This window comes from Diaporthe citri (genome assembly GCF_014595645.1).
Source record: "Diaporthe citri strain NFHF-8-4 chromosome Unknown scaffold_3, whole genome shotgun sequence".
Classification (NCBI taxonomy): domain Eukaryota; kingdom Fungi; phylum Ascomycota; class Sordariomycetes; order Diaporthales; family Diaporthaceae; genus Diaporthe; species Diaporthe citri.
Window position 1 is genome coordinate 1,075,946 of NW_025064848.1, and position 13,966 is coordinate 1,089,911.

General features: G+C 53.1%; 3 protein-coding genes across 3 annotated transcripts; 2 read left to right on the forward strand and 1 right to left on the reverse strand.

The window, feature by feature from the left end:
• Window positions 1-782: 782 nt before the first annotated feature.
• On the reverse strand, window positions 783-2,251 carry INS49_007898 (uncharacterized protein; the record flags this gene model as incomplete). Its single annotated transcript, XM_043168644.1, has 5 exons — window positions 783-1,201; window positions 1,332-1,398; window positions 1,462-1,686; window positions 1,794-1,965; window positions 2,028-2,251. 5 exons carry the CDS (start codon window positions 2,249-2,251, stop codon window positions 783-785), a joined length of 1,107 nt encoding a protein of 368 aa, XP_043026324.1.
• A 5,102-nt stretch (window positions 2,252-7,353) lies between these two features.
• INS49_007899 (uncharacterized protein) lies at window positions 7,354-8,992 on the forward strand (the record flags this gene model as incomplete). Its single annotated transcript, XM_043168645.1, has 3 exons — window positions 7,354-7,543; window positions 7,609-8,620; window positions 8,683-8,992. 3 exons carry the CDS (start codon window positions 7,354-7,356, stop codon window positions 8,990-8,992), a joined length of 1,512 nt encoding a protein of 503 aa, XP_043026325.1.
• A 968-nt stretch (window positions 8,993-9,960) lies between these two features.
• Window positions 9,961-13,381, forward strand: INS49_007900 (uncharacterized protein; the record flags this gene model as incomplete). The annotated part of the gene is made up of 7 exons (XM_043168646.1): window positions 9,961-11,184; window positions 11,243-11,324; window positions 11,384-11,853; window positions 11,934-12,158; window positions 12,221-12,662; window positions 12,728-12,861; window positions 12,929-13,381. The coding sequence occupies 7 exons, from the start codon at window positions 9,961-9,963 to the stop codon at window positions 13,379-13,381; spliced, it is 3,030 nt and encodes a 1,009-aa protein (XP_043026326.1).
• Between the last annotated feature and the right edge of the window lie 585 nt (window positions 13,382-13,966).

Genomic DNA, 13,966 nt, shown 5'->3' on the forward strand with positions numbered 1-13,966 from the left:
CCTCAACAATCAGACATGATTCATCTGCTCGGCTGCAGACCCACCAAGCCGCTTGGGGTTGTCACTGCAACAGTGCCCGGATCGCCATGAGAGCATCTGGTTTCACATGTTGTCGAGCCTGAGCAGCCGAGCTCGAGCAGACCAAGTCCAGCGTTGATCGGTGCTTCAGCCGACGGAAAGGTGGATCAACATGTTAACAAGCACGTCATCATCGAGCACTGTTCCCTGGTGTTGTGGGGACTCGCGAGATGATCTCGAGAAGTGAGCGGTCAATGCAGTCAATGGGTCCATGCTGACCCCGATAAACCAAGGAAATCATTCGTGGTGACTTCCGACTGTTAACATTAAATCGGGAAAAAGTATCTGGGTATCTACAATTCATCACAAGTCCTCGCTTGCCTTCCGTCCATGTCCCTTCTCTCTGTGACTTGGGCTCCCCTGCAGACACGGCTGGCTTCCTGCCCCTGTGGAGATCCCCTCTCGCTCTCGTGTATTCGGCGCGAAGTTACACTCTCAAGGTTCTCATCCTCCCAGTAAAGCCGGCGGTGCTGCGTGAACGTCTCGTGATAAGTGGGCCGGGGGATCATCGGGCGGCGGTCCGCAGCGGGCGTGCATGTGGCGAAATTCCCGGCGTTGCATCGTGCGTTACGCGGCATTTACGCGGCCGTGGCCATTTGGTAATTGCCCGCCCGCTGCTCCGTTGCCCATCCGCGCTCCCCCAGCCCCGGGCCCCTTCAAATCTTGCATCGGTCCTGTGTTTCCCCATGCAAAAGAAAGCATCCTCACGAGTCCCTGGTCCCCATCGACTTGTCGCTGTTCCCATCTCTCGGGTGGCCCGGGTGCCGCGTCAACCACGCCTCGTCGTCTCCCCCGCTCGAGAACTCCTTGGACTCGTCCATGCTGCCCGAGTTGCTGTGGTGCACCGTGATCTGGAACTCCCTCGTCCTTTGTATGGCCCCGCTGGGGAAGGGTGCCTGAGGGTCGTCGCTCCCGTTGGAGAATGACGCCCGGACTCTCGACTCGGTGAAGGTCTTTAGCGCGACCTCTCTCTCGTTCGTGTTTCGCCCCCCTCGAATTTGGGAGTTGGGGTGGGGAGTGCTGTGCGAGTGCGAGTTTGCGAAGTAGGCGTCGCTTCGGCCGCTCTGTGCCAGTTTCACAATGAGACTGGCCATGGTCATTTCGATGTTCAGCTTACAGACGTCTGTTGACATCAGGTATTAGCGAATGCCGTGCGGGTGTTGGAATTCCGTGTCGACCGGTGACATATTCGACGGTAGGGTGCTTTTGACCGCCTTATTTGGTCCTGCGCGGGTCCCTGGAGCATCACTTACAAACGAGTGGATGGAACAGCATGAACACCGTCTGATTAGGAAGACTCATGAGCCCTATCAGAAGGACCTGGAGTGTAATAATGAGCTTTGGCTAGTTCCAGTAGCGTCATAGAGGATGGCGTGTACTCACATCGAGAAGGACAGAAATGAACATCAACCTGGCGTTGAAGGTGACCAGCGGAGCATATTTCATGAGACCATATTGATCAAGGAGACGTTGCTTCACGATCCTCAGGAAGTAATAGTTGAGACCGGCGTCGATCAGACAAATGATGACCTTTGATATTCTGTCCCAGTACTTATTGATCTCGACGTACGTGTTGCTCACGGGAGGGACTCGATGCGCGGGAATAAACTGATTATGGCGTAGTTAGCAATAGCAACTTCCAGGGTGACTGGAGTCGACGAGACCCCGAACGGTCTTGCCAACAAGCGCGCTTGTTGGGGCAGAATTCCACTCACTATACAGAAGACAGCAATGTTGATTGCCGTCATGACAATAGCCGTTCCCCATTTCAATCGCCGTACGATATCTTGTGTCTCGCAGATGATGGCTATCCGGTTGATGATAATTTGCATGAGAATCTGCACCTCGAAAACCCAACAAAACAGGATGAAGAACAACACGGTAACGCTGTCGACGGGACATTAGCTGGTTGGCTGGTCTTGACTCCATGCCGAAGAGTCCATCCTCACCTAGGGGCGACGATCCCATGGAACAGCAAGTTCGCCAAAATCAGAATGGCGACGTTGGAGGCAACCTCGACCCAGATCATGTACACATATGAGCTTCGCCGCGGGTTCTTGCTTCGCCTGGTCTGCTTGACAGCCTCCCATACTGTGAGCAGGCCAAAGCCAAGCGTGAAGCCCACAGCGAGCGACGCAAGGGTCTGGTCGCTCTTCTCGGCGGCGGTAGCCATGTGCGCGCTTGTCGCTTCGCTTGACAGCCTGGATCCGGTTGTCGATGGTAAGGTTACGAGTCAGTGCCCCTGGGGCGACTGCCGAAATGCGGGCTATGGGTTTTCTTTAAACATTTCAGAATGGTCCCTGGCAAGACCTGGCCGGCCACACCCTCGTGGCGATCTACAGAGGGTGGCAGCAAATTCTGATGCCACTACGGCCGCTCCTCTGAGCTAATGGGCTCCACAGGCGCCCCTGAGCTAGTGACGCACATAGACCATGCCTGGAATGCAAGTCGGCATTTGCCCCCGCATGGCGAGCCAGGGAAATAAACCCGGGTGTGCCCTCAAAATGAAGCAAGCGGTGCTGAGATTGCAGGCGGGCGAGCCTGTGGGTTTAGGCCTCGGCCTCGGCGTCCAGGGCGTCCCGCCTGTCAGGTGGCACTCCCGCGAGTTTGTGTGGGCTTTGCTGGGTGGACGGTCTCGGAAGGGTGGATTCGGGCAAATGCCGACGCCTGGGGACTCCTTTCCCCTTCTAGCGCAGGCCCGGAGTGATCAAACAGCTTCCTCGGCTGCGATAGGTGTTCTTTCGAGATGTACCGTTCATGGTATGATTCCTCGAGGGCACGAGGGGAAGCGCAAATGATCCCTCCGGCGCTAGCCCGGGCCATCGGGCGCCACGCCGGACCAAACTATGCGATATTCAGGTCGGCCTGCCGACCCCAATGTCGATAGAGGCATACCAATACGACCGTAAAGTCACCGATAGGCTAGGATGTGACCCAAGATCGACTTCTCATCTTGGTAATGACCATCGCCCACGCTGCGTCCACGCTGCGATCCTGCTGCGAGGGCCCTGCCTAGCCGAGCTAGCGTACCATCAGTTTCACTAGGTGAACTCTATGCGGGGCGTGGCTGATCTAACGGATTGTGTTTCTGGTTCCGTCGGAAAACCCCTGGATATTCACGACCTGTTATACCAGAGGGCACGTAATAACAATGATTACGCGATACTCATGGGTTGGTAACGACAATGACGATGAGGCGTTCTAACTCCAAGCTACCCCATATACTGAAACAGGTCGCCGATGGTTATGTAGGGAATATCTTACACATCACTCAACCTAACCTAAATGTGAGCGTCTGTCTCCCCAGCACGGCATTAGAGAAGGATGATGAATTGAGTCTTCGTCTTGACCTGCCCGAGGACGAGAAGAACGTGCAAGCCAAAAGGCACGTGTTGGAACTCGAATGCAGGAGAGGGAGTTGGTTGCAGGGGCTCGCTGCCGGAACGGGCCGCTGCAACCCTTCGGGGCATTAATCACACACACGTGGGGGCGGTGGAGGAGCATCTGCGAGCGCGACGTCAGGTAACACAGAACCGCCCCCAAACCAGATATGGTAGCAATACATGGGGATACGATGGGCAAGTGATACATGAAAATCAGGAGATGAACGACACTCCTATCCATGTTTCCGACGTGGCCAACTGCCGAGCATGGCGCTGGAAATGCGGGAAAATATGACTACTCACAACTCACCCCAGTTCGTTATGCTTAATTCCTTCGGCAGTTGGTTGTTGTTTGTAATGCCAGGATGGTGATCCCACGCATGATGTACGAGAGTACGTTTACCTTTACCCGCCATTGTGGCTATGTCGAAACCCGTTCTCTGCAAGTCCAGCCAGTGAGTGCAGTTTGAATCGGCATATACCTCGACGACATTCTGGGGACAAGGACAAATACTGGGTGTGCCAAGAGCACATGACTCGGCAGCATGCCCCAGATCTCCAACATACAAGATGCTAATGGTGGATTGCACGCATAATTTAACCTACTGGCTGTCACAAGGCTGATGCGAGGCTGGCGTCAAAGTACGTTGACCAAATTGTCGAGGGCCCGAAGCGAGTGTGTCCTACTGTCCCGTTTGGAAGACGGTCGAGCGTCTTACACCGAGGTCCACACAAATTTGAGAAGGCGCGACAAAGAAGTTTGGAACGACATGGATATTATCTGCGGATAGTCAGGAGAGGTCCTTGTTCTGCTTGCAGCTGGTCTTCTAGTGGCCTCGCCAAGGTTGACATGCGACAAGATGGATGGGCATGGAGTTTTCAACTTGTGTGCTTGTAATAATTTACAACTCAGCATACAGTCCGTCAGCTTATCTTTTGAGTCATTACATAACATGTTCTCACACTTGTCCCTGACTGTCTTGATCCACTCTATTTCAAGAGATCACCAGGGCGGAGTGGCGGTGGGTAGTTCTGCTCTCGTCGGCTAGATTTTCAAACATCCTCACGTCTGACTTGTGGACACTTTTGTAATAGATACCATACGTGCGTGACTGAAATCGAGTTCTGTCGCCAATCCAGGATAGCCAGTGCCCGTGATTAGCGCTGCTCACGACTGTCATGGACACAGGACATTCGTCTGTGGATGGCACATATTAACATTCAGTGATCGTTTTTATATCAGGGGAATCATCTCACATGAACGAAACTCAAGTTATACAACGGTGCGATAGAAGTTTTGAGTGCCTCCCACCTCTGAATGGCCAAGACGCCAATGTCCCCTACTTGCTTTTGAGGCACTTTCCATTCCACAGCTTTCCCCATGACAGAATTAACTCACGAAATAAAGTCTTGGCCTCGAAATCTTGGCCTCGAAATCTTGGCCTCGAAATGATTTTTGTGGCTCTCCTGTTATTCGTTATTCCCGTGTATGCACTAGACTGGGTCACAAAGTGACCGTTGCGGCTGACTACAGCCGTTTGTGACTTCAGACTCAAATGGTGTATCTCATCACAAAAGTTGAAGATGCGGCGACTCATGCAGCTCAGGTACCTAGAAATAGATGATCTCTGTGAAAAATATTTGCCGAAATGTCCTACTGAGAGTGCCGAAGAGCAAATTTTCCAATCAGACTTGACGTGCGACGTGGAGTGATGGCCAAAGAGAAACTGTGACTATGCTCTGTCGAGCTTGAGGGAGCCGATAGGCTAGTTGCGAGACCGACTTCCTTGTGAATTGAGGCGGCTGCAGCACCATGGCTCTCGTAAAAAGTTACTTGAAACAATTTTATCATAGAGTCTGGTTACCTTTTGCATATTTGAGCGGCTTGTGAATTTGCTTGTCGTTTCATCGAAGCTGTATCACTCACTTGACTACTCTTCTGGCAGAAGACAGTACCACATCGTACGGTTTATGTGATGAGCCTCCGCGTCGTCTGTATCAATATTTAGCTAAGCATTCTCATATTTATTGACCGTCAACCTTGTCTCGGTAGAGCTTGCTCTAATCCCTGGTGAGTAGATAGCCTGTTTACCTCACATCGTACTCGTCTTATCAATTCGCAACGAACATGGCTGCTGGCCTGCCAATTTGCCTTTCCTCCGGAATCAATTGAATGCTCGTTAGGCTGTTGATGTCCTGGATGTTACAAGTTTATTCCATTGTAATGCAGTCTCATGATGACAGAGCGCACCAATCGTGGCAAGATGCGAGGTGACTTGAGGCTCATATCGAATGAGCGCAGAACAAAGTTTCGGACAGTATTTACTTCATTTCAAGCTTTCGCTACCGCCGAGAAGGAGCAGCGGTCGAGTCGCCACAAGGAAGTGGGTAGCCATTTTGGAAACCGGGGTTGCGTGGCGGTCAATGCAAGCTCGCCACCTGCTTGACGACTCGAAGTGATTCACGCCAAGCAAAGGCGTCGTGCCTGGATCATCGCGAACGTAAACCCGCCGACTGCCGCCGAATCCTGACACTTGTGCAAACTCTTTCTGTGGCTTCGACGGCGACGCCTCCTAGTCGAGGATGATCGGTCGATCTGGCCTTATTCGGATGTCTGAAATGTGAATCTTATCTTCTTGCAATACCGGGGTCCAATGGGGAGGGACGGTGTTTCTCGGCCAGAACCGCGGAACGAACAGGCGACCTGGCGAGCCGGAACCGGCCTGCGGATATCGCCCTCGGATGCCGTAGTCGGACCTGCATCGTTGACATTTATGAGCGCGTTGCTTGTGTTACGCGTGGGAGAGAAGCTGGCCGCCTTAAGAGACATGATTGTTCAGGCCATACTGTTGATTGCATTAATCACGGCCCGAGTCATAGTTTTCTGATGCGTGGGCAGCCACACGTCGCCCCCTGTTCCTGAGGCTCGGAAGTCGCTTGCGGTGGAGTCGCTGCAGAGGTTCGTGGCTGCCAGGCTGCTTGGCCTGCTTGGCGACCGACCGAGTCAGGCAACATTGCTGCATCATCTATCTTATCGCTGGTCGTTATCGAGGTGAGTAATATCAAAGAATAAAACGCACAGGCTGTGTCAGTCGGGCGAGCTGTGTTAGCTTTCCACAACCATTGCTGGTCAATCCTTGGGAACGTTTCTCAATTGCTTGAGTTGAAAGAACAAATAGGGCGACAATCAATGGCAAGAAGGGAGAGGAGGCTGTCACTGACTTAACCAGCGAGCGTTGGATCGTGTTTTCGAAAAAGAATTACTATCATTGGCCTGCTGCAAGCCATATATAACTCCAAGAGCCTCGCAGGGTCGTTACTAGCACGGGACTTTAGTGATGACAACCCGGTCCAGTCCGCTCATCGGTGATTACCGGATAGTTGACAGCTCAGGGGCCGTCGGGAAAGATAACGCCCAACAGTCTCAGTGGCCCGTCGCGTTTAAGCCACTACGGTCTTGCTGGGTGATCCTGCATTTCCGGCCACAAGAATCGGCACTGAGCGTCTCCCATGGTCGGATTCCCTTGTTTGGCTTAATAGTAGCCAGGTAGCTGACACGATGCCATGATGCAACAAAGTCCCGACGATACGGATAAGCATCCCACCCTGTTCGTTTGAACCAAACAGCCGGGAGCTTATCAGGCCCTTCTCCAACAAATGTAGCATTCACATTAGCGATTGATGAGTGGTCGGCATGGATGACAGGATTATAGAATGATTGGATGATGGGGGTCGCACGAGACTACGGCTTATATGGTAGATCACAACCCCCGCATCTAAATCCTTCCTTCCGTCTGTGGTTTTTTGGCTCGTGTGTTGCTTGAAGTTATCATACTCAAGCCCGACTACCGCCGCCTGCTACACAAGCAATCCGCGTCGGAGACAAGCAAAGATGGCGGCAGACCCGGTCAAGAACTCCAGCATGGAGGAGTCCAGCATCCCCAGGAAGGACATCGACGTTGAGAGCTCCAACGGCGAGACGGCAGTCATCGCCGAGACGGCAAGGGTCTTGGACCACGCCGCCGAAGTCAAGCTCACCCGCAAGTTCGACTTGCGCATCCTCCCGATCTTGGCTGTCATGTGTAAGTGAATGGCCAGGCACCATGGTGTGTCAAGCAGGGTTGTCCGTCTCTAACAGCGCCGACAGATCTCTTCAACGCGCTGGACAAGGGAAACCTGGGCAACGCCGAGACGGCAGGACTATCAGACGACCTGGGCTTCAAGTCCAACCAGTATAACATGATCGTCTCAATCTTCTTTGTACCCTATGTCCTCTTCGCACCGCCCATCGCCATGCTCGGCAAGAAGTTCGGCCCCAGCCTCGTGCTCCCGATCCTGATGTTCTGCTTCGGCACCATGACGCTCCTGATGAGCGCGGCCAAGAACTTCAGCGGCGTCTTCGCCCTGCGCTGGTTCCTTGGAATGGCCGAGAGCGCCTTCTTCCCGCTGGTCATCTACTACCTGACGACCTTCTACCGCCGTGGCGAGCTCGCGCGCCGCCTCGCCCTCTTCTACGCCGCGTCCAACATCGCCAACGCCTTCGCGGGACTCCTGTCTTTCGGCGTCTTCCAGATCAAGTCCCACCGCCTCGAGAGCTGGCGATACCTGTTCATCATCGAGGGCGGCGCCAGCGTGCTTTTCAGCGTCTTCGCCTACTTCTACCTGCCCAAGTCGGCCGCCGAGGCCAAGTTCCTCAACGCCGAGGAGAAGGACCTCGCCCTGTACCGCATGCAGGTCGACTCGTCGTCGGTCGTGTCTGAGAAGTTCAAGCTGCGCGAGGCCGTCAAGATCTTCCGCTACCCATCAACCTACGCCTTCCTCGCCATCGAGGTCTGCCTCGGCGTCCCGCTGCAGTCCGTCTCGCTGTTCCTGCCGCAGATCGTCAGCGCGCTCAAGTACTCCACCGTCAAGACGAACCTGTACACAGTTGCCCCTAATGTCACCGGCGCCGTGATGCTGCTGGTCCTTGCCTTCAGCTCCGATCTGCTGCGCATCCGGTTCCCGTTCATCGTGCTCGGGTTCCTGTTCACTTTCTGCGGGTTCATCATCTTTGCGAGCATCGAGGACGTCACGGCCCAGATCCACGTCGCCTACTTTGCAACTTTCATGATGTGCTGGGGTACGAGTGCCCCTTCGGTCATTCTGAGCACATGGTACAAGTAAGCGTCATTCTCTGCCCTTGGAAACATAATCTCGCAGCAACTTACTAACCTGACTCTAGCAACAACATTGCCGATGAGAACAAGCGTATCACGATGACCTCGGTCGGCGTACCGCTGGCAAACCTGATGGGCCTTGTGAGCAGCAACATCTTCATCAAGAAGGAGGCGCCCAAGTATGAGACCGCCCTGATCACCACGGCCGTCTTCGGGGCGACCGGCGCGTTCATTGCCGCCTTGACGGGTACCTACATGATCTGGGATAACGCAAGGCGCAACAGGAAGGCCGGGTTCAAGACCGACGCTCGGGACGTGCCGACATCCAAGCTGAGGGATGGGCCAAGCGTACCCGAGTTCCGTTGGTTCTTGTGAGCGAGCGGGATGTGGGTCATGCTGTAGATGTGTTAGCGTGTACTTTTGTCCAGACCATAGACTATCATCCATAAAGCATTCCTGATTTACTACAAGCTTTGGGTTACCTAGATGTCTCTTACAAATTGTAGTGAGTCGGTCCCGCGTCATCGCAGTTCAAAGACACGATTTAACTGTAGACTAATAGACGACTGCTGTTGTCTTGTGGATAATTCATAGCAATATGAGCCACCAAACACCATGTTATTGGGTCACAAGACAGTCTCAAAGAAACATTTAGTGACATGCATATATGTGATGTACAGCTTCAGTGAGGACGATGACTGCGTAATATCGTCTCTCAATGCAAACAGTATACAGTATTAGCGCTACAACGGGAGCATCTATCGCTGGAATAATGAACATCGGTGTTTTGCTCTCGAAATGAGACAGTGGACAACGTGACAGATAAAGATCTGACTCCAACAGAGAGGGGGGCTGATCTATCTGGGTTGTCGTTGTTGCTCTGTTATCCTACCACCCCTACACAAGCAGAGGCGTGCCAAAGTGCCAGGCTTCCACTACTGGAACTCTGCACCATGCTAAAAGATGATCAAGAGGAAGAACGCACCGGAGGAGATTAAAACAACCCGGCCGGGCTCTCCTCTCCGGATTCTCCCAGAGTGACTGGCCGCTGGTTTTGGTGGACGGCTGTTGTATATGATGTTGAAAATGCTCGAAGCATAATTTGACTCATCTATTAATATATTAATATGATATGTCTTGAGGGTTAGGGTGCCGTCTTCACAGCTTCAGCCGCTGTTGTGTAACTGTGCTGCCTGTCATACGGGCTGATCTCACGTGTATGGCTGCTGGAGCCTTATCTACTTCCTGACACATAATCTACTCGTCCCTAATCGTAAATACCCTACTTCTAACTGCGTTGTGGATCCAAGCTTGCTATTTGTACTCGACGCGTTTTGTCGATCATGGAGCAGCTTCCTGGGAGAGCCTCAAGCCATCTGGGCGGAGCCGGGCTGGAACGACACGGTGCGCAGCCTGATGAGACAGACAACAGTGAACGTCGCCGACGCAGAATCAGTTGGTTCACAGGGAACGAATTCGAAAAAGAGAAGGAGATGAATGGATTCCGGGCTCGTTCGAGGGGACATGCCAAGGAGGCGTCCAGCAGCAGTACTCATCGAAGACACGTCATGGTCGGGTCCCATTACAGGGACCCCTTCCTCAACATCGCAGCTGCCAACCTGTCATCCCGAAGTCAGAGCTTGAAGACGCTGTCCGAAAAGCACGAGACATTCGTAACACAGAGAGAGGAGTTGCGCAAAGAGATCCAAGAAGTGCCCACCGATCTTGGACTTGAATCAGAGAATCGAGTGCGAGAAACTGGATTGAGAATCATCGAGCTCAGCACCAATATCAAAGATACAATAAGCGAAATGGCTGTTGTAGCAACTGAGGTTCGGGACGCAGAAAGGCAAGATTCTGATGCCGCGCGGGCTGATGACGCGGAGGGTGTTCCGAGCCACATCACTGAACACGCACGATCGGAAGCCGGGCAGCTTCCACCACCACATACAATCGAGAAATTACAAAAGCAACGCGTCAAGACAACAGCTCCCCAACGGCCAAGGCCCGAGGTGGGCGGCGTCTTGGTGGGCGACGTCTGGGTGGGCGATGTCTTGGTGGCCGTTTGTGACTTCGCAGCGCGAGCTTCGGATGAGTTGAACCTGGCCAAGGGTGACGAAGTTGTAGTGATCGAGAAGGACGATGGGTCTGGCGATGGACGGATTTTGGGAGAGAATTTATCGACCGGCCGTTTCGGCCTCTTCCGAAAGAATCACGCTCGTCTCGAGGTATGGACGCCACGAGTGAGCAGTGATGATGTTCCCACAGTCCATCCCACAGTCCAGACGGAGCTCTTGGCCCGGAAAATGGTCGCCAGAGCTGATGAGAGCCCTGAGATTCTGACACGGACTGTTCCAGATAACTCCACTAGTTCAGTCTGCGGCAGCTGCGGCGCAAGATGGGATCCAAGAACAGGCTGTTTGAGATCCTGTGACGGAATGCAAGATGGCTTGGGTGGCCACTGGAGCATCGTCAAGCAGTACCCTAAAAAGTACAAGACTAATGTACCCGCTGCTCTGGTTTCCAGGTTGGCGTTGAAGAATCTTGGCTATCGGTTCATCCGAGAGGTAAGATCCTTCTATTGCTAAGTATCTGTAGTAGTGAGACTGCTAAAACCACTCTCAGGGCGAGAATGTTGTCCTTCCAGAGGCCATAGGCCAAGAAGACATAGACGACTTGCTCAAATTAAGCGACCTCTATCACAAAAGTAAATTGGGCTATCCATACTACATATACTATGAATCAAAGAGGCTAACGCTATCGTAGGCGGCCTTGATGAGCCAGTATCCATGACAATGACTCCGTTTCTTCCTCCTGTCGGCTATAGCCGTCGATTTTATGGCAATGATGGTAAGAAAGATGATGAGGTCATGGTTTTTGAGGAGCATACACTGCCCGCGAATCTCTACGCAGATTCCGAAGGTGGTGCAGGGTTCTCTGTGGAACATACCGATTCCAACAGCTCCTACTTTGCAATGTTCTCAGGAGAGTCTAGTCAGCAGCCGACAGACCCCAGCTCTTGGTTGGATTCATCATCGGCGGATCGAGCTGGCATGCGCAGCGATCCAGTCGATGCAACCTTCAGCGGGACGAAAGAGGAGTTTGATATTGATCGGGAAGTGGAAGAATGTAGTCGATCGATTTCAAGCATCACAGATTCCATCGGGACCACGGGGATGAACATGAATCGACCGATGTCCAAGGCGCACATTCCAGTCGAAAAGAGCATCTCATGGGTTCGCCCCGAGCAGTCGAGCCTGGAACCAAGACCTTGACCAACATTGGCACAGAGCATTCATTGGAGAATCCAAAACAGACGACCAGGATCCAAGCTGAAGAACGCTTTAACGAACACAGACCACACGAGAACCGGGATATTTCAAGACCCGAGGATGTCCAGGAGTCCTTGGGTAATTCTTCACAGATCGAAGGTCGTCGTATGTTCTGGAACAGAGACTCGTTCCCAACATGGGTCGCAAAATGGGTGACTGACACATTGTGGCCGCCATCAAATGGCTGCCAAAGAGTATGGTATTTCTGCGTAAGTAGCTCTCCCTGATTCTGGTTCAACCATGTCACTAACAAGTCCCTGGCAATCACTAGGGGTGCGGCCAGCACACTTACATAGATGTCAAGGAGCTCGAGCCCGGTAGTGTGGAGAGCGAATGGCGAAGCATTAGCGAGAGCTCCGCAATAGCGAGACGGGCACACTCGCCCCAGAGCAGTGAATCTTCTGGAGGCCAGCTTCCAGCGAGTCCGTCTCCAGTTCATCTGGGTCCAACCTCTCACCGGAATACGGCATCCCCGAATTCGCCTTCGCAAGAGACACCACACGTACCACGGCCATACCTCAATCCCGCCTCAGCAATCTCGCCTGCCCTGTCCGGGGCTACACGACGGGATCCAATGTTCTTATTGATCTGTATCAACGGCAAGGCCTACAAGACCTTGGCAGAGCTTCGGTGCCTTGATATTAATGATTCATACAATGACGAGTTGCTAATCAGAGGCATTCTTAACCAGTACCAACAGGCTCGTCAAGGATGTCAGTGGACAAGAGACTTACTATTCCCGAAATGGATGCTGCCAGCTGGACTGCTTAAGCACTAGTCTCAGTGCGGAGGCCGTCTTTCATCCGAGAGTCACCAATGAAACAATTCATCTCAGAGTGGCGGAGTAAATGGGCATCCGACGTCAGCCCGTGGGCACCGCTACATATAATAGACACAGCAGACTTTGTCGAAGTAAGTGAAAGGACCGTCCCAATATCCCAGGTGTCCATCAGAATTGCGACCTACTGACACCTGAAAGTTCGAACTCGTCCCCCACCCAGAAGGCAAGGAGGCTTTCCCATCTCACTTCACCTCCGGCCGCTGGCCCGCACCAGACAATAAACAGTACCGCTACAGGCCCGTCCCGATGAAGTGCATCAAGACCATGAACTTGTGGCACATGCGCCGTCCCGGCCCCCACACCGAAGTCTACTGGTACAATACCGTTCCCAAGAAGGTGGACGGCGCGCTATACAGGCCGTCGGGCACGGTCGGGGACGTCGTAGGATATGGAGTGCGCATTAACGAGAGGCTTAATGATGTGCTTGTTCTCTGGTGGTGCTTCGTTTTTATTTTGGCCACCGGCGTTTTCATATATGTGTACTCCAGGTGCACGAGCGATGACTCGTCGGCGTTTGGGATGGGCGCGTACTTGGTGGCTGCCCTTACGGTGTACATCCAGTTGCAGTATGCGTGGTGGAAGAGGACATGAGGTTGACACAGCGATATAGCCTACCTCTGAAGGATCACTGTTGGTCGTCTTAAGGATCACAGAGGGAAGAAGGCGCGCCAGAAAAGCAGAATCAACAACAGCACCAAGTTGGCTCTTTACGCATTCGCCTTTGGTCCTAGTATATATACAATCGTGTCTTTCAGATCCGAAATATTCCTTTTTGAATCGGCCACACAGTCCCAGCAGACAGGGTTCGACACAACGCTGACCTGCCTACCTTGGGGGAGACATATAACCATCGCTGCCAGTCGTGCCTGCCAGTTTGCGGGCGCCAAGAAGACACAGTCGTTGGACGACTTTTCCAACAACTCCCACCGTGTCTTAATCGTGGCCAGGGGCAGCTTTTGATGCCTATGTTGGGAGTCATGATTCTCCTGACAGACCATACTCCGTCGTGCGTCCTCCGTCAGCCCTCCGCGCAAAGCAACCTCGCCCTTCGAGCTGGGCCATACACTTCTCCTATGCCTGTGCACGAGCGATGAGGAAGTCTTAACGAGCAACAGGCGAAACCAGGCCGCCAAACACAAGCCAAATTAATTCTCTAGCTTAGGCACACTTGTAGCG